The sequence below is a fragment of the Phaethon lepturus genome, unplaced genomic scaffold (assembly GCF_000687285.1).
Source record: "Phaethon lepturus isolate BGI_N335 unplaced genomic scaffold, ASM68728v1 scaffold15157, whole genome shotgun sequence".
Lineage (NCBI taxonomy): Eukaryota > Metazoa > Chordata > Aves > Phaethontiformes > Phaethontidae > Phaethon > Phaethon lepturus.
Window position 1 is genome coordinate 6,544 of NW_010551281.1, and position 20,866 is coordinate 27,409.

The window sequence follows — 20,866 nt, forward strand, 5'->3', positions numbered from 1 at the left end:
GTCAGTCTCTTTAATTTAACAAACATCAATTACTATTTTGAAGAACCTTTCTTCACAGTGTTTACACTTACTAGGTTGTGGTGTAGTCTTTTACTGCCACTTTACTTAAGATACCATTGGCAGATGGGATAGATGGAAATTTTTTTTTTTTTAAACCATATTCTTCCTTCTCATGTTACTTCCTGTGTTTCTTATATTTAACCTTTTTCAATATCGGTTCCTGTTAGTATCTAAATTGTTCTGAAAAGTGTTACCAATACAAACACTAAAAATGAGGTGTTGCAGAAGGTGTAGTGTCAGACAAATATGAATGTAGTTACAAAGTAGCATGTAAAGGGAGGAGGTGTCTCCATTATCTTGTAAAATGTAAAGCGTTACCTTATCAAAGTTGACATCTGGATCTAAGGGTTAGACAAACTTAATTCCTATATTAAAAGTATCTTGTTGTATACATAATAACATAGTAGTTTCAATTTGATATGATTTCTTGTAGGCAATTAAATAATTAAGCTCTCTGCCTTTCTTTCTAATCAAGTGTTCTCATTCTAGCTGAGAAATCAAGACCACCTTCATCGAGCCCTTCCAGTATTATTCGCCGGACTTCCTCATTGGATACGCTTGCTGCTCCATACCTTGCTGGACAGTGGCCTCGTGATAATCATGGACAAGCTGCTCCATGTATGAGAGACAAAGCCACACAGGTAGGACAGATTTTTGTCTTTGGAGTATTTAAATGTGAAGACAGGGTTCAAATGTAAGAAGCTGTTCCCTTGAAAACAATCACTTTAGCTTTCTTGCTTGCAAGTGCCTATTCACTTTCAAATTGCAAGAATCCTACATTTGCTCTTACGTATGTGGATTATTTGCATTCTTCTCTAAGAAAAGGCTGTGAACTATTATATCTGTTAAGAGTTCCACTTTCTTTTTGCCTCTGAAAAACACTGGTATATTGCACATCTGTTTTCTCATTGTTCTTACAGTGTACACTAGATTGCACTGGTGTTAAGTACTATTTAGTTTAAATTTAACAAGAGAACTTAGTGAGTCCTTATACATATGTTTGTCTTAAAACGGAATAAAAAAAAAGCTTCTGTTGTGCCTGCATAAAAGTTACACTAGCCTTTTCAAGGATACGCTGTTCATCCTCTGTAAAAGGCCTTAGTTCACCTGAAATCTATGCACCAAGTATAGAATTATATACATTGAAGAGCTGCCTCATTGAACTGTGAATGATGTTCAAATTTAGGTCAACTGGAAAGTATTTTAAAAAGTACATGATTTGCCAATAAACTTCAACAAATTGACAAAATTTCACAAGGTTTTAATGGTTCAGTCCTATGCCACCTGTAAAGACAGAACCAACAAACAATTGAATGAAACTAGTCTTACAAGATTATACACTTAAGACAGTTGTTTTATTATTCTCCTTAAAGGGACCTGTTGTTACATGGTATCCTGCTGTATGCAGAAGTTACTCAAGGTGGATTTTTCCATAAAATATCCAAGTGTTTAATTTATCCCTCCGTGGATGCAGTCTGGCAGTGCATTTCTCCATCTTGTAGTGTGGAAGAAAGACAAGCATATCAGGTTTTAAATCCCTATTCCTAGAGCGTGGTTTCAACAATAGGTCTCCACCAATTCCGTAATAAGAACATAAGCAAAATGCAGTTGGAATAGAAACTGATGGCATGTGGGACGTACTTGAGTTTGAGCCTGCCTTAGGTTTGGTAATAATAACAAAAATGTGGCCACAGAGGTTCAGTGTCCTGTCTACTCAAATGTGTAGGGTGTTGAGCAGATTATGTCTGCAGTGTTGGTTGTTACTGTATGGCCTTCTCAAGATGCACAACATTTTGCAGAAAGGGCCACAATTTGAAGAGCAGATCAGTAGAAAAGTAAGGTGTTTTGCAGGGGAATATGCCCATGTGGATAAGGTGGAATTAGAAACCAGTGAAGAAAGGAGAGCTGAGGAACAAGTTTTGTCTGCAAGAAAACTAATTGGAAAAATTATTAGAAGATGGAGTGGAAAAGGTAAGTAAATCATAGTAAGAGGAGGAAGATGAAGGCAGGTGTATAAATACAAGGAATTACTGTTCATGCTTAGCTTTTAAAAGGCATCGTTAAAGGACAGAACTAAACCAATGTGGGTGCCTTAGCTATTTATTTTCATATTTGATTTCATAGGATAATACTTTTTTAAAAAAATAATTATATTTCTATACTACTGCCAAAGTATTTGCTATGTTCTTTTGATCTCTTTCTACTTAATTTTGGTTTAATCTGAGTCATGGTTGGGCTTTTATAATCTCTCTATTTTCCAGCTAGGTCTGACATGACCCTTTTTGGCTTACATTCTTCTTTTGTTGTCTTCTTCCAATTCTGACACATCTAGCTGCTACAGTAGTGGGGCTTTCATATACAAGGGGAAGCATATTTACAAAGGTTAATAGGAAGACTGTAAAAGGTCATTGGATATTTCTGCAGAACTAGTATATTTAGTGGTGATTGATGTTGGTATACTGCTGAGGGAAATAGAATGATCTGTTTGCACTTCCTAATTTAAAACTTACCAAAGCAGTAGAAAATTTTGGGATACAGATGTATATCTGTATGTCCAAAGCTTGTATTGATATGACAGTGATGAGACATCATTGCTTTTAATCTTTCTGGTGTGCTTGAGAGCAATCATTTGAGCTAGGGACGAGTTTAAAATGTGATTTCCAATAGTTAGTTTCCCAAGATATTATAGGCTCTCCATTTGTATTGTTTAGCGTTTCTGAAGATGTGGTGTTTGGATAGTTTCACTTGAGGTATTCTGGCTCCAGGGTGTAATTTCAGATTTCACAAAGTCTGACATGAAATGGATGTGTTCAGATTTCAAAAGTTTAGGGAATAGGAATTGTATCTGTTGATACAAAACATTTTCAAGTTGAGTTAGCAGGATATCTTAATTCTGCAGGTTTATGGCCTAGGGAGTAGAGTCATTCAGGAAGTGGACTGGGAAGAGACAGCAATTAGTGACACACTCTAGCTATGTCTATGTGTATATGACACACTAAGCTATTATAGAGGTGCCCATAGGTCATAGCTGAGAACTGTGTAAGAGATCCCAGGTCATGCAGAAACTGACTATATATCAGGCTCCTGCTTTGACTGATTATTTTGATGAAAACTGTCTATAAAACCAGACTGAATTATGTACAAGCAGAATGTTTGTTGGATGATGAGTAAGTATATTATTGAGCTTCCTAGGGTCTGCCTAGAATTCATACATGTAGATATTGTTTTAAGTGCTGCTAAAACAGGTATTTGTAATCTTGTGCCTTTTTCCCTTTGAATCAAACCTGTTTGGCTTTGCCTGCGGTTGTTTGAAATATAGCTTTGTCAAAATGCAAGTTAAAATGAGACAATTGCTTTATATTTTTTAATTCTTAAAGAATTTCAACTGCGAAATTTTTTCCCTCTGAGACTTTTTTCTTAAGTGTTCCACTATCTGTGATAAATTTAGCCTTAAACTCATTTATCTTTGTAATTCTAGAACAGGCAGAAGGATATTGCAAATGGTAACAGCTGATAAGCAGCAAGTAGTGGTACTTTTAAGAACCTAGAGAAATAGAAATCCTTCTTTGTCCATTGGTTATGGGGTCTGTGTTTTTTGGAAATAAGCATTACAAACAAAATACGGGGAACAAGTAGGAGGAGACCTGCTAAAATAATGTTACATTTCTGTCCTGGTGTAAAGGTTTCCTATGATTTAATGTTTTATACCTACTCTTGCTCTAAAAAGATTTCTAACTATTTGTTTTGAGGGTAAGCATCAAAGCAACCTTTAATCCTTTAAAATGAATCACATATTAATTTATGAAATAGGTCTTGAATCTTAAGTGAAAGTCTCAAATGTGAATTAAATGCAAGGACTGATTAGAGTGTTAATTAGATTCCTGTAGGCAAGTGTAGTGGTTGTGCTGAGTTTGGAAGTTAGAACTAGTGGCTAAAATTTACTGTTCCAGGAGCTAGACGATAGGATGAGACTCCAGATTGACATTTGAGAACTGACTAGGCAAAGACTGATACATGGGAATGGGGGTTATCAATTATTCTGTTTTATTATGAAGATAAGTGAGTGCCTTTCTAGAAAAATAGATACTGATGGATTCTGATTTTGCTATGAAATAGGAATTCCAAAGCAGCCCTACTAACTTTATTATTCAGATTTGCCCTAGTCAGTTTTTGATTTGGAATGATTAAGTTGGAAAAACTGCTGATAGTGGAGGTTTCATTTTTATGAAACTTGTATTTGTAACTGAAGCCAATGGGACTTGCAAGCTGTATGTTTGGAGTTAGTCCTCCATTTTCCCTACAAAATGGGGATTAATACCACATCATTGAAGGCCTTGTGAGTTTGCGTTCTGAGTACGGATGGGATAAGTAAGGTCAGCTTGTGGCTTGCAAGCTGTTAGTCCCAAATGGAAGAACAACTGTTGCACACTGTAGGCGTGAAGTCTTTGAGGCAATCAAGTTCCTGTCTGTAGGAGAAAGTGAGATATCAATGACTCCTAAGGGTGAGTTAGCTAGATCACCACTGTGTGACAAGAACTGCATTGTGGCAACAGTGAATTTAAAGGAATTCACTGTCTCTTTCAGTGTGTAAGCTTCTTCCAGAAATCCTTCCCCCTGCTTCATTAGGTACATTTCTTGTGACTGCATGGAAATTCCTGATAAATGTTACTATTCCTCCTCTTAGAGCCTTTACAGGTCACTGCTTTTGAAGGCCATTCTGGACATGGTTAGGTGGGAATAAAAACTGTCCATAGAGCATGCAGTATTATCACAGGCTTGCCTGTGCATTTTGCTATCTTAAATGAATACAGTTTGTCTTAATGATACTTGGAATTTCTTAGAACTTTTTCACCACAGTATGTGTGCAAGTTTCTTTATTAAATGTTAACTTGCTTTCTGCTTGGCCTGAGACACCTATGAACCTGAAGCCCTTTGAGGCATTAATAAATTAATTCCCTGCTTTGCACTCTAGTGGTGCTTATGTGCCTTGCCTCCCTCTTTCCCATTTTTCTGAGAAAGAACATGATTGTGAAGATGTACTAGTGCAGGCTTTCACAAGGTTTACACCAAGCTACCCTTGCTAATGTATCAGAAATTACAAGGTCAGCATCTGTGCAGGAAATAAAATATACAATCTCCCCCAAATTCAGCACTGCCAGACTGGTACTTCAGAACTGTAGCAGCTTGTGGTATATGTGGCTGTTAATACTGCCTTATGCTCAATAATTTGTAAGGGAAACTAGCACATGCCTGTATTAGAGTAGGTCTGGAAGTTGGGGTTTTGTGCCTTTTTTTTTTTTTCCTTCAAATTACATAGTGTCACTTCAGTTTTTCATACTTGTCAGAAAGACTTCTAGTCAGTGACTGCTTTTCACTCGCAGTTCTGAATCTAGCAAGTCTTAGCACTGTTCTCTCTTCTAATTTGTCTCAAAATACTCTGCCAGAAAGTAGCAGTTACCTTTTTAAAATTAATCTTGTAATCTTCTTGCTGCAGACAGAAAGTGCCTGGGCTGAAGAATACTTGGAAAAGAAGAGAAGCTCACACAAACGTTCAGCATCATGGGGCAGTAATGATCAACTCAAGGAGGTCAGAAATGCTATTATTTGAGATACATTTGGATTAAATTTTTTACTAGTGTGCACTGTTACTGTGAGTTTTCAGGAAGGCATTAATATTGTACTGCTTTGTTTTATTATACAGATTGTGGGCTTGGTAAAAAAAAAAAAGAAATAGCTGTTCATTTGGTATTGATTCCATTTAATAATACAGGACTATTAAAATTTTTAATCTGAATGTGTGGGAAAGAAAGTGTCAAATGAAAGTGATATCCTTCATTAAAGGAAGAAATACAGAAGTGATCAAACTACTTTCAAACTTTGGTCTTTCAGTAAACCTCCAGAGGTATCTTCTGGGCTTTAGCTGAACTGGTAGAACTTGAGTCTAATTTAGTTCTGGCAATAATTATGAATGTTGTGGTAGTAAAGAATTTTAACTAAGTGATGGAATAAATCGATGAAACTATACGTGTACCTGAATATGTCTAGTGAAATCTAATGTGAGTTTTTCCTTTATTAGATTGCAAAGTTGCGCCAACAGTTGCAGAGAAGCAAACACAGCAGCAGGCATCATCGCGATAAAGACAGACAGTCTCCATTTCATGGTAACCACACAGCCATTAACCATAGTCAGGTAAGACTGTGCTCTTTTTGGACATAGTGGGTAGCTAATACTGTTTTTAACTCCTTTCAAGGCTGTGATTTGTCTAAGGGAATGTAGAAATACCACGTACTGGCGAAGATGTTATAGTTGTAGGTGAATTCTATGAAACAGATCCCTTTCCTTGGTCTTCCTTGAGTGTATGGGGCCCTGGATCTTTTTGTTACTTGGCTGCGTTGGCTTTGGACTCCCGCTTTCCAAGAATTTCACATCGTTAGATCCTTCCTTAAAGCAAGACTCTTAAAGTGCATTCTGCAAACTCTACAAAAGGATGACAGATAAGTTTAATCTGAAACCATAGATGGTCTTTTTCATTATCATTGCTGTAAGAATTATAAATTTGCATGTAGAATATGGCATGGAGCAAACTGGTGGTAAAATTATACACTCAAAAATTGTACTGTTTGCTGATCACGTTTTGTGTCTTGACAATAAGACTTGTCTAATGCTATGATGAACTGACTGAGAGAGCTTACCTGACAAAAGGCTATTCAATGGGATTTTTATGTACTCTATTAAAAGTGTTTATACTTTTGATGGCTTCAGCCTTTGTAAGATCCCCCCCCATTTATCATGCCTTGAGACTTTTAAGTAGTAATCACTTCAAAAATTGTGATGGTTGGGCAATCACATGTTTTGTGTGCAGTTGTAGTTTTATCTCAAGACTCTTAATGAGGTCAGGTTCGTAGAGTGGTAATATTTTTAGCTTAATTGGTAGCAGGTGGAAAAAATTACAGGCTTTTAGACACACATACCATTTTTCAAGTCTGTTTTTCTTGAATACCTTTAAGAAAATCAATAAGAAAGTTTGGTAATTTTTTTCAGAAGAAAACTCCTCTTCCCCCCACCCCCTGATATCTCCTGAATGTATATTTATGACAGAAACACAATTTTTTTTTAAAAGTTACAAAAAGAACAAATTCCTCACAATTACCTTGCAAGTTAGTGTAGTTGAAAGAAACTGTGGAACTGTCAGTGTTGTGAATTGAGAAAGTACTTCAGCTGTGAAGCTTCTCTGCAAATCTAATCGTAGTCCCAATTACTGCTGAAATGCAGCTAGCATTGTTCTAATAAATACTGTACTTTGATACCAGTTAATGAAAATTATTTCCTGTCTGTTGTTCCATCCTTCTGGAAATATTTTAGGCCAGGGAGGGAAGCTGTTGTGGCATCAGCATTTGTCCTGCTCTACAGGTACTTACCCATTCTGATAAAGGGTGAAATAAAAAATGGAAGGCAGAACCATACATACAGTCCTGAGCAGCCAGGTTCTTTCGTAGCTAGAAGTCAGGTGTCTGAGTGAATCTGTTACACTTCAAGACTGGGAATAAGAAAGTAGAAGAGTGTTTTGAATTTCTCCTGCACTGTTCTTCTTAACTGCTGCTTTGTATAAAAATCAGTAGCATCTTTTGTCTCAGACCCTAACTTATCCCTGCTGTAGTTCATTTAATTAGGAGTCATGAATTTTCAGGCTGTAAGTTGCTCTTGAATTCAGTTTGTTATTAGTTTGAGTTCTGTGCTAGTAGAAGTATTGTTTGTAGGAATTTTTTTAGAATTACATTTTTTGGTTTAACAATTTAGGAATTACTTCTTCAGACCCTTTAAATGTCAAAACAGAAACTGTTTCCTCCTCTTCTTCTGTATAGCAGAAGAACAGTTTGAATTTGAAACAGGCTGTCTAGTACACATTCCTATAGTTTGGTCTGTTTTACTGAAGTACAGGTGCAGTGTAGCATGCTGCTAACCTTAGTGACTGCTGTAGCTCAAGTCAGAACAGTCCAAAATGGTGAAAGAAGAAAGACAAATAAATGACCTAATCCTTTTCTTTGTAAGAAAGTTTATGAAAAATTGGTGAGACATACCGGGGCAGGGGGGAGGAGGCAGGCAGGTCAAAATACTCAGTGCGGGTATTTTATCCAACTTTGTAAGACTTGTTTGAAGATTTGTTCTGTACTTGTGGGTAATTGAGGCATTTTAACAAAAAAAAAAGTGTATTGAGGAACTTTTGGTGTAGGCCTTTCAGTATACTGGAGAATTACATGCAGTCTAACAGGTTTGGCTTGGTATTCTACAAATCTGTAGGTTTCTGAACGCTAAGCTATTGTCACTTTAATATAGATAATCCTTAGTGGTTTTTAATTTTGAAAATGAAGGGTGGTGCTTCTACTCTGAAAAATACTCCCCCCCCCTTATGTATATAATTTTTTAAACATCATAATTACTTTATTATTATGCTCATGAAATTTTGCTTGTTATATGGAGGTCTTTTGCATTCTGCCAAATTTTAGAATATGTGAATAAAATATTGCACAACAAATAATTAGGTTTTGGGCTTGTGAAACAGACTACAAAATATAAACTGAGGCAAAGTAGCTTTTCCAGCATTGTGTTACAAAACAAACCATTTTTCTTGGTAAATTTTATGCCAGCTGTGCTGAGCTACTTGTGAAGGGGGGAAGTTACGAAAGGCTTCAAAAAGGGTAAGTGAAGGGTTTAGATTAATGGCATTTAGAGGCTGCCTTCTAAGTCAGAGTGAAAATCTCTAACTGTAGGCATCAAGGGCAAAGTTCCTAGGCTTTCTCATTCCTTTCTAGGGAACTACTAAACTAGAATTTATGACAGCTGCTCAGTTCCTTCAGGATTTGTGGGAAGGACTGTGTGGAAGCACTTGCAGCTAGTGATTGGAATATTTTGAAATTTTTTTACATGCCCAATGTGAAGGAAACTTGCAGTTTTTAACTCTAAAGGGTCATACAAAGATTTCTGAGCTCAAGGAGTTGAATTCCTGACAAGGCTGAGAAAATGTGTCAGGAAATTGCCTCAGTAGTCCCTTCACAGAGACCAGGTAAACTCTGGTTTAACATTTTGGAAATGGCTTACTCTTCTAGTTAAAACTAAAAGAAGCATGCATATTTAATAACTGGGTGCATTAACAGTCTTTATTAGTGCTTAAACTTGTTCTCATATACCTGTATTATAACTGGATATTGACCTATATTAGTTTACTGGATTGTTGATCCAAGGCCTTGTTTGGAACAGAATTAGTTCCTTTCGCAGACTTTTTTGTGCTCTTCTCCAGTGGTTTCTGTTTTCTCTTTTTCATCTTCAAGCAAAACTTTTAAAAATCTTTCCAAGTTTGGACATTATGAGAATGTTTAGGTTTTGTTTACATAAACAGTCACAAGCATTTCCTGAACAGAAGCTTTTGTAGTCCTTGTAAAAGTCCTTTTTTTTTTTTTTTTTAAATAGCTCTCCTAATGTTTTGGTAAAGCAAAACCAATATCATTCTTAAGTTTTGTTGCCTTAGAGCTTTGTGATTGTGAGAATAAGTCTGCATTATGATCTGAACTTAGAATTCTCTTGTCTACATTCATTTTTCTAACGTACTTTTTCTGCCAGACTAACTTTACATGGGTTTTTTTGAGAATTCACATGTAAAGTTGCAACGCTTTGCTGTTTGTCTATGCACAGTCTTGTCACTTAGAGGAAGAATAAATAAAACCCACAAACAAACTGCTTGAAGACCAGGTGAGAATGCTACCGTCCTTGAATCAGTAGAGGAGATGTTTCAATAACAGCACACTAGGCCGTAGACTCTAGGAATTTTACACAGGAATTCTGCTGTGACTTTAAGTGTCATGACATCCATTTTTAACATAATCACTATAGTTTCATGTAAGTCCTTGATACTGAGGTGTAGATGTGTTCTGTTTAAAGGTTTACTTTTGAGTAGAAATAGTAACTGTGTTTTGTAAGTAAATCTACATTGCTTTCTCACTGTCTCTGGTTCTTCAGGCTCCCATCCCAAAGAGTGCTCTTATTCCTGTGATACCTATTACCAAATCAACAGGATCACGATTCCGAAACAGTGTGGAAGGGCTGAATCAGGAGATTGAGATAATAATTAAGGAGACTGGAGACAAAGAGGAACAGCTTGTTGTATGTATCTGCCACCATGATTGCTTTCTATAATTATTTTGGTTTTGCTTTGAGGTTTTTAAGTCATAAGCTTTATTTTTCACAGTCTTTGAATTAAATTTGTCTGGAATTAATTTTGCATTCTTTATTAAAGGTAGTTGAAAAGTCTCTTGAAAGCAAAAAGAAGGAAAGAGTTAAAGTTTGAATCTGAACATTTTTTCTCTGTGATTACTGTGATGCAATTTAGTTTTCCAAAAAAACCAGAAATCTAAGTAAAGCAGGGGAAAAGACAAAAGGTCTGTTTTGAGAGTTTTTGTAGTAACTTTTTCTTCTGCTGAACTGCCCCCATCCCAGTTGAAGCATAACTTGCCCATTTTTAACTTTATTTTTATTTTTAGGTACTTTTAGAGGTAAATTTAGTAATAAAGTATCAGAAATACAGGCCACGAAGATGATTAAGGGACTGGAATGTCTTTCATATGAGGAAAGGCTAAGAGAGCGGGGACTGTTCAGCCTTGAGAAGAGAAAGCTCAGGGGGATCTTATCAGTGTGTATAAATAATCTGATGTGCAGGAATGAAAAAGAGGGAGCAGGACTCTTCTCAGTAGTGTCCAATGACAGGGCAAGAGGCAATGGGCATAAACTAAAAACCATTAAATTCAATATGAACACAAGAAAAATTCTTTCCTTCCTTCTTTCTTTCCATTTTTTTTAAACTGTGTGAGGGTGCTCAAAACTGGAGCAGGTTGCCCTGGGAGGTTGTGGAATCACTGTGGAGATATTCAAAACCTGACTGGACACAGTCCCGGACAGACTGCTCTGGCTGACTGTGCTTGAGCAGGGGCGTTGGACTAAGTAATCTCAAGAGGTCCCTTCCAACCTCAGTGATTCTGTGAATTCTTGAAAATTGTTGTCCTTCATTTCTGAACCTGACTTATAGTCTGTTGGGAGTCTTGTGTAATGAATAAAATGTTCTACTTCAAACAGTTTTACAAAACCTGAAAAACCCCTCAGCATTACTGGATTTAGAGAGATTGCTAACCAGACAAGAGCAGCCATCTGACACCTTCTATTTTTAACAGCCTCAAGATATTCCAGATGGACATCGTGCACCACCTCCGTTGGTTCAGCGTAGTAGTAGTACTCGCAGCATTGATACTCAAACGCCTGGTGGAGCAGACAGGGGTAGTAACAACAGCAGCCGTTCCCAGTCAGTATCTCCAACCTCATTTCTTACCATCTCTAATGAAGGCAGTGAGGAAAGTCCATGTTCTACAGATGATCTTCTTGCTGATTCCAGAGATAAAGGTACTGTGTAACTTTAAAAGTTCAGCAATGCTAAACTCACTGCTATGTGGATGAACATGTAGTAAAGAGAGGTTTTGTTTCCACATCCATGGAGAAATGGTAGAACATTTTTTTTAAGTGATATGTTTTTTCCAAATTGCTCCAAATACTGTGTGCACACATATCTAGTGCTCTGTAATTGAAGCTGGATAGATGTGACTAAGGAATATGCTTGGTTTTTAATAATAGATTCTTGAAGTACTTTAAGCAAGTTGAAGAAGCAAGAGTGTACAGTGACAGGTGGAACAGCAAAGTAGGCTAGTCCTGTTGCTTGGGTCAGGTATTTTTTATGATCTCAGACAAAATGGGCAACATTACAGCATTTCCTACATGCACCCATAAAAGTTTTAACTGTTTGGGGTTTTTTAATTACTCCTTTTTATTGGAAATAATATGAGAGATACTAGGAGAATTTTACAATTCAACATAAACCTATTCTGGTTTTTAAGGAATATGGCTTCCGCCCATTTCTTTTGGCTAGATGGTGACAGCACAGGAGCATAGATTCAGGTTTGCAGTTAAAAACTGAAAGTGTCCAGGAATGAACAGAGATTGCAGAGGAGCCTGAAAATAATACAAGTAGAAATAGAAAGGAGGAAAGGGATCGAGATAAGAAAGCTTATTTGCAAATGAAGACTTGGAGGCAAATGAAAATGTTTCTTAATCTTATAACATTGGTAATGAAGTGGGTTTCTATTTGGGGGGCATTTAAAGATAGCTACTGGTTTTTTATAGTGTAACGTGTTTAAGTAATGAGATACTCTGTTCCTGCAGAGAATGGGAATAATTCTCCCTTGCCAAAATATGCTACCTCACCAAAACCCAACAACAGCTACATGTTCAAGCGTGAACCTCCAGAGGGCTGTGAAAAGGTGAAAGTCTTTGAGGAAAGCTTGTAAGTTGATCTTTACTACATAAGAAATAACATTCAGCATTACCCATTGTTTTATTGATTTTGTGTCAGATCAAAATTATTAGTCCAGTTGCTAAAACCATGCTAACAGCCTGATCTCTGTTGTTTTGTGTGACTGCATACTGGTACATACGTGTTTTATTGCTGGAATTTTGTGTTAAAGTAAAAATCTTGAGAGACTTTTTTCTTAAACCAGCATAACTTGAGAGGACTGTCTCTTACTGGCAGATAGTGAGGGAGGAACGCAAATAATCAGGTGCAGAGAGATGTACTAAGAAGCTGTAATGCAGGTGCCTCAGCTAATACATGTCACAGCTTTGACAGGCACATCCAGTAATTCAGACTCTGAAGACCATATTCTTTTCAGCTACATCTATGTAGTTGTGAAATGTTTAGTGACAGAGGAGTATATTTCACCCTGAGTATTTGATGGTTTGGTTATTCTGAAAAAGCCAACTTTTGTAATTTGGGAATATTCTGGGGATTTTGTGGGGTTTTTTATTATTATTTTCAGTGGAGTTTTTATACCCTTATGTCACTTGGATGCAAGAATCTTAACCTATAGTAAAAAACCTCATTTTATCACACAAAGAGTATAATTTGGTTATAATTCTCTTATGCCATATTCTCAGCAATGCCATCTAGTATAAGTAGTAATTAAAAAAAATTATAGCTACCTTTGTGTATTTTCCATCTCAGATCTCTGCAAATGGATTTTGAGAGGTCCCTGTGGCCTCTCCGTAGCAACGTGGAAAGGGTTACAGTAACTTAAGTTACCTGTCTCTATTTTAAGTGTGTAAACTGTGTTGCAAATAGATTAGATAGTCTTAACTTGCTCCAAGAACATAATCTATTGTGATTTGACTTGCATTTGCATTTCTTTTTGGATGTCCTTGCTACATAGCTGTAGGACTGTTTTGCTGTAGAGTGAAGCAGGCTGCTACAGAAGTTGTTACCTGCTTGTGGCAGTTGTTGGACACTGCAGTCTCATGCAAAAATCGTTCTCACACCTGGTACTTGCATGTACCTGGAATACATAAGTGTAACTACTTAAAGCTCAACCTTTGTTTAACATTATTTCTATTTGAAGTTTACAGGATTCTCATCTGGGAAAAAAATTATAAATGGGGCTGAATTTTCTGGATACTTGAAGAATCAGCTAGCATGGAAATGTACTGTATGTCATGAACAGAATTACTTTTCAGAGTAGAGTATCTCCTAGAAGAGTAGACTGGCAGATTGGCTTGCTTGGCCTACTAGAATGAAGATAGAGATGCATATGACTGTCTTACAAACACATGGAAGAGAGGGGGAGGTTATAGGCTAAAGGACAATTCTGTTAACAAGAAAAACTGAGTATAAATTTCTGATGGCTATTTTCCAGCAGGAAAGAGTGGCTTTGGAACAGATTCCCATAGTTTGATCTTAAAGTGGAGATAGACTAGCTTAGATCTACATTGCAGGAGTAGAGATAGACACAGAAAGCATTCCTGTGCTATCCACAATTTCCCTTCCAGCTCTGTCTTCTATAAAGCATGACTCTGAGTTGGTTGAATTATAGGCTGAGATGGAAAAGCTGCAAGTCAGGTTCTAAATGTGTGTTCCACACTTATTTCCCAGTTATAGGTATGTGATCATGAATGCTACTTTGGGCATACTACGTTTTACTGTCTGCATTGAGTTTTTAAGTATGATGGGCTCATCTTACAGAGATTCAGGTCACACTCAGGTGCATGTGCAAAAGAGGCAAAAGTCTAGAAAAGGGGATCCCTCTGTGATCATGAACAGCTCTGAGATACGCACTACTAGGAGCGTTGCTATGCCAGCTTTCTTTCACAAGGCTTGCTGTATAAAGAGTATCTGTGTGTGGGGCAGAACTTGTTGGGTTGTGAAAGTTTCTGGAGAATGTGATTGAGAATAACCTCTCATGTATTGCATGTGCCAATTCATGGTCAGGGTTTGTGATTGCGATGTGAAGCTAGTGTCTTCCCTGGGTTTGGAGACAGCCTGTAAACAAGCAGTTTAAACCACCTTGCCATTGTGTGGTGGGAGTGTCATCAAGGCATTAGTGAGTAGTTTAAATACTTCAAGTTTAAACCTCAGCTTGTCTCTGGCGACGTATTTGGCAATACATACCTGCCACTGATGGAATTCGATTGTTCAATGTAATTTTAAAATACTGTATTTTATTTCTAGGCCAAAGCCGTTGCATGAAATTCCAGCCTTCTACTGCCCTGACAAGAACAAAGTGAATTTCATTCCTAAAAGTGGCTCTGCTTTCTGTCTTGTCAGCATCCTCAAGCCACTTCTTCCCACACAGGATCTCACACTTAAGGGCACTACACACAGTCTGACTGTCTCCTCCAGCATGACACCCAGTTTGTTACAGCCCATTTCTATGGCTTCCTTGTCTACAAACACAGATCAAGACAGGATCTCTCGTGGAACAAGTACAGTAATACCGACCTCTATACTCCAGCAATCGGGACATATTGAGGAAGCTGAAGGCTAGATTTAGATTGTCTTAACATTTTTCTGGGCAACTACTGGGAAAGAATTGGACCAGTTGACTGGACCTTTCTGATCACACTATTTGCATTGTTTTAACAATTTATGACACTGTCATAATTGAACTATTTGTATAATTGACAGTTTGGTAGCACATTGAGGAGTTCAGGAGGATGCAGCAGCTGATACTCTGTTGCACTTTCTGCTTATGAAGACTGGTTCTGTTTCTCTTCTGCTCTTTTTTTAAACACTGGTGGAAGCAAAGACTGTCATAATCCTTTGGCATTTAAAGGACCAGTTGTTGTGATGCTGTGTGTCCTTTGACTTTTTTCCCATTAAAACAAAAATCTCAAGACCAACCAGCTGATCCCATTTACCATTGTAATCTGCAGAGGGAGGGGCAATTAGATGGTTTTGCAAGATGTCTTTTGTATGAAAATGTGTATTTTGTAACAAAAATTTGCCTTTTTGGTGCGTAGCAGATGGTGTTTAGAAGACACTTTCCTGGTAACAATTCCCCCCCCTCCCCCCTTTTGTTTTTGTAGGGAAGGGTCTTTTTTACTTGGCTGTTTTACAGCTGCTGGGACCAAAGGATTGCTGAAGTATTTCAGCAGTCTCAAATTATGTGACCTTGCTGAACAGCCTCAGCCCTAAACAAAATAAGACAAGTTAGTAAGTTTGAAACTTTTTAAAACAGAAAAGTATCCAAAAAGCAGTGTTAGTATACAGTGTACATTTTTTGATATCCAAAGTTTGTGCTTCAGGTAAGTCACATTCTTAAAACTCCTTTCTTCACAGAATTCCCAGCAGTGTTGGTTTATTGGAAAATTGTATTTTAAAGCACTTGCCCCAGTATTGTTCTGTTTATCCACAGGATTTTTGTGCAGGGGTAGGGAAAACACGTTATCCTCTTGAACTCAGTATTCTTGCTTTAAGAAAGTATGCCACTTGCCTCTTACAGGCTTGCTTGGCTACTTAAGGAGTTAGTCAGCCTGAATCATTAATCACTCTTGGTACAAACTTGCTCTGATGTGGCTCATCACTGTATTATAGACCCTGGCCACATAATACTGAAATATCTGTGCATGATTTCCTCCCTTTTGTCATAGTGGTGTTTTGTGTGTCCGTTGAAGGTGATGATTTGTCAGGCATGGTATCTGTTACACAGAAGTTTACAGCAGCAGATACATTCTCCCTTTTTGACTAGCAGCTTAGGCTGGCATGTAAAACAGGGGATTTTTTGATACCTGGTCTGTCCTGATATGCAGCAGTTTATGGTTCCTTTGAAATTATAATAAAAGATGAAAGTGGGGGGGAAAGGCAATTGCAAATGGAAACTGGTCAGAAACTTCCATGAGGTTTCTCATGTGTTCCTGGAGTACATTGCTTGCGTTTGAGTACATACAATATAAATATGCAAAAAACTGCAGTGACCTGAATACCAGTGTCATGTCAACTTAGAAAACAAGTTGACCTTGTAGCTCTTTTACAGAGTTAGATTCAGTAACTTCAAAATAAGTGTCATCGTGAACAGTCTCTGGGTCTGAATATTGGTCTGTTACACATGAGCAGTTCTCACTGACTTGCATATACATAGCTTCCATAGATCAGTTGCATACTCAGGTCATCTCATAACTGCAGCTATTTAAAGATGATACCGCAAATATAACAATTTTGTTCAGTGCTTAATATGCTAAATGTAGTTGCAGACATTTCACTTGGGAGAAAAAAAAAAAAAGACCACTGCATACCTATGCAGATAATAGTCACAGTTTTGATGCACATTTACTGTTCCTTTAAATCCTACATAAATAACTATGCTGGCTATGTACTTAGAAAGTGTAAATCACACTAGCATGCACAAGTTCTGTGTTCACAAGTGTAATGAACCCCTTTTTAAAACATAATGCAAAAATCCAGCAAATGAAAAATGGACCAGGAAGTATTAAAATATTAGACCTGTTAAATTAGCAAATGAGCAGAATTTGAGTTACCATCCTTCTTCCCATCAAAATAGACAAGATTGTGCAGATGGGACTAAAGAGCTCTTTGAAGGAACAGCTCTGATTTACACTGAAGAAGTTGTTGAGGGACAGAGTTTTAAAATAAGCAGCTTTGTGCATCAATTTTATGTCATTTGGCCAGTTGATAAATCTTTCCTAGGTTTTGTGGATATTAATTAGTTTCTTCTGAAACAGTTACAGTGCAATTTGAAGCCTAAGATGTACTACTTTAGATAGGTTTGTTTAAACCTGGTGTGACTGGATTCATGGAAGATCAGATCATTCGGGTGAAGGAAGTGCTTGTAAGTCTGTTTTGTATTTCTGTAACAGTAGCATGTAAAGAGCTTCTCCATCAATGCCAAACTGCCTAGTGCTTTATCAGGAGATCTTAACGGAATGGTTAAGAACCAAAGGGCTAAAGTTAACAAATAGCCTTTATTACAGCCTTGAAACTTAACTGACTTCACCAAAACTGCTTTCTGATGTTTTCATCACAGAGTGACTCTCCCAAATAGCAGTGGGCTTTCTTACCCTAGGAGTTTCTTTTGCACTTATTGTTGTAGTACTTGAGCATCTCTGTGGTAGTTTACATTGTATGTTATTGGACAATGTACTGTACAAATTAGTGAGCTGCTCTGATAAAAACCAAATGTAAATGTGTGAGGTTTTTGCTTTTTATAAAAACAAGCTGCATTCAGGACAACATTCAGTCTTTTTTTATATGCAGAACAACTGTACTATTGCCGTGGCAGCTCTGCTTTATTATGAGTCCACACTAAAGACTCAGAATTAAGAAAATGTGACAGTTCTTGTTCCAAGACCAGCTTTTACATATGTGCATACAAAAATTAGCCTTAAACTTTTTATGTGCTATCTTGTGCCATAGCAGAGCAATTAGATAAAGTATTTAAATCAGTTTCAGAATGGCTTTGAGAGTACATGGAGCTTTTTAGAAATTCTTTTATGTATAGAGTGGGATATTCAGTTTGTTGCAGGGATTGACCCATGCATTACTCAAGCACAGTTTTACTGAAAGAGTTCAAGTTCTTTTGGCATACTTTTAATCCTAACTATGCATAGACCTAGTCAGTTCCTTGATTGCCTACTTTATAGCTTAACAAGAATTAAAGGTCTATTTTTATGCACAACTTGACACACTTGATACTCTTGTTTTCTTGGTATTTTACACTTCTAGCCATACTTAAAGGCTAGTGGTGGTGTTCAGTAATGCTGACAGTTGATTTCTGAGATGTACTAAATGGTGTTCCTCCAGTTGTGGATTCTAAGTAAGTCAAAGGAAGTCATTGTTGTAGTGAACGTTTGTGGTGGCAGCTATGACTGTTGGAATCCTTGAGTATGTATATCTTGGAAGGAAATTCTTGGTTGCACGTACATATCCCAAGTGAGCAAAAAAGAGAGTGAAAATTAAATATTGCGTACTGTGGAAGTAAATGATTGCTGTGTTTGATTTATGTAAAGCAATAGCAGCTCTTAAAAGTATGTTCACTCTCAGGGCTATTTTTTGGTTTATTCTAAAATACAATGTACTGGAATTCAGAATCTGAGATTGTTGGAAAACACTGAAGCTGAGCCTTTTGGGGAGAGAAAAAGCAAAGTCATATCCATTAACCTTTCTTCTACCCTAGGCATAACTTCTCATTGCTTATTGAGTTTAACAGAATTCAGTGGTACAGCAATAATTCCTTGCTGAAGTATTGTCTGTTCTCTCCCTGCCATCTCTGAAATGCGAACTGATGTCTTCACAGTAACTCACTGCCAGTGATGTCCATATTTCCTTGCTGAGTGTTTCCTTGCCGAGTATGTGACAGCTTCTGTGTGAAACTGAAAAGGTAAAGGACAATGCATAGAAGGTCACCAGAGACTTGCAGTTACAAAGATCAGTGCTGCAGTGTGACTTGTTAGGTATCATGATTTCCATTTGACTCATTGTGCACATGCACACATACAGTCTGTGTAGGTCTGCTGCTTTTATCTTCATGGTTTGAGTCAGGACTGGTATTTGTAAGAATCTTTTTGTTTTTTTTTTAATGGACAGACTTGTGGACCTAGTCTCATCCAGAACTGATGCGCACTTACACAGATCTCCAAAGCAGAGCTTCTATGTCATTCTTTCTTGTTCTCATGAAATTAATATAACCTGCAAAAAAGACCCTTGACATAAAAGCATCCAGATGCTTCAGAATGTCAGGACTGTGCTTTCTCCATATAATTCCATAGTTTAAGTGTGTGCCCTTCATCAGATGTCATAGCTTAAAGATGTCGTTATGGCTTAGATGCAAACCAGGATGTTGTGTATTAAAACAAAAATGTTCACTCTTAGAAAAGGTAATACAAGGTGCGACTTTCCTAAGCTAGGGAGGTGCATAGCACTGTGGAAGAATTCGTTTCATTGTGATCAAAGAGTTCTTACGGAATTGCCTTTCTAAACCTGGGTGTGCAGGAAAACAAAATGACCACATATTGCGAGAGGTATCTGTATATTTTCTTGACATGAGTTTGAGTGTTCAGCAACTCTGAAAATCAGTTCTGCTCTTAGCATTTTGCTTATACAAAGAGTGACCTAGATGCATTGTTTTGAAACTTACTTTGCGCGTCAAGTCAAACGGGGAGGGAATGTTAACTATTCACTGGTATTTTGTGAAATTCCAGTCCTGTACCCCAACTGAACTGCAAGAGTCTCTGAATGCTCCGAATATAAATGGGAGTCCTGTTACTGCTTGCTTAATTCCATTGCATGTCATCAGTAAATACTTAAGGTATGGTCTTTGTTTAATAGTTCTTTACTGGGATTTGTATTTGACTACAGAGACTTCTATAGTGTTGACAGGTCAATCTGAATTGCAGAAAAGGACTTGGCCTGATAACGCTGCAAGTTAACATTTCTTACACAAATTCCTTTTGAAACAACTCTGGAAAATCTAGTAAGCTGGAGGAAAAAAAAAACACCCAAACATTCTGGACATCTCATCCACCCTAATTGTCAATGTATTGATAGTTAAAGAAGGATGCTGCTTGGCTTTATTCTAAATTATTTCATTTGTTGAAATGTGCAATTTTTGAGGATAGTGGTCAAGGGATGTTCAAGACTGCCATTAGATTTGCCGTTGTATGAAATTGGCTGATATGTTTTCCTCTGTTACACTGTGATAACTTGTGGAGGTGTTCTCACCTTTGTTGTACTGATAGGTGACTTGTTGCATGTAAGGCGGTTTTTGTAAGAAAGAGGAATTCCAGGGATATTCTGTGAAAGGGCCTATTCTGAGGTGATGTACACTGGTGTAAAACTGGAGCAGCTCAACTAATTTCAATGGAATTCTTGATTTACACTAGTCTTTTTGCTATGTGTAGTTATGCCAGTACTATTTTGCACAATGTTATCTTGAGTTCTGACTTGTGAACTGTTTCTACTGAAAACAGTAAAAATTTTACAAATTGCAATAGTGGAATGTTTTTATGTTTTTTGGGGTTTTTGTTTGTTTGGGCCCCCCCCCCCCAATTCATCACTTTGAGCTATGGGGGCTAATCTTGCATTTATTTTTAGTAGCGAGGGGTTTTATGTGCTCTGACAGCCTGACGATTTGCCTGGGGATTTATCCTGAGGGTAGTAGGCATTTACTTCAAATAAAATAGGCCATTTTAACCTTTTTAGAGGAAATTCATCAGGGTAGAAATCTCTGATTAATCCATACCCTTATTCCTCCAATGCATCCTCAGTGCATCTGCAGTAGGTTTGGTCGGTTCCTGAGCACTTTACAATTCCAATATTAGGGGAAGATGGCACAAGTCCTTGGATTTTGGGAACAGAAGGATTCAGCATGTGTTCTCTTGGAAATGAAGGTATGGGAACAGGACTGAGAAGCAAGACCTGGACTCCTGCTG

General features: G+C 37.4%; 1 protein-coding gene across 1 annotated transcript; it reads left to right on the top strand.

Annotated features, from left to right (window-relative positions):
- Positions 1 to 557: 557 nt before the first annotated feature.
- Positions 558 to 15,202, top strand: FAM117B (family with sequence similarity 117, member B). Its single transcript, XM_010290858.1, has 7 exons — positions 558 to 701; positions 5,555 to 5,647; positions 6,137 to 6,250; positions 10,073 to 10,216; positions 11,278 to 11,503; positions 12,317 to 12,437; positions 14,652 to 15,202. Exons 1-7 carry the CDS (start codon positions 681 to 683, stop codon positions 14,965 to 14,967), a joined length of 1,035 nt encoding a protein of 344 aa, XP_010289160.1. The 5' UTR covers positions 558 to 680; the 3' UTR covers positions 14,968 to 15,202.
- Positions 15,203 to 20,866: the final 5,664 nt, after the last annotated feature.

Coding starts and splice junctions, on each gene's coding strand:
- FAM117B (XM_010290858.1), top strand. CDS start 681: ATGAGAGACAAAGCCACACAG. Junction 702..5,554: donor TGAGAGACAAAGCCACACAG/GTAGGACAGATT, acceptor TTCTTGCTGCAG/ACAGAAAGTGCCTGGGCTGA. Junction 6,251..10,072: donor CAGCCATTAACCATAGTCAG/GTAAGACTGTGC, acceptor CTGGTTCTTCAG/GCTCCCATCCCAAAGAGTGC.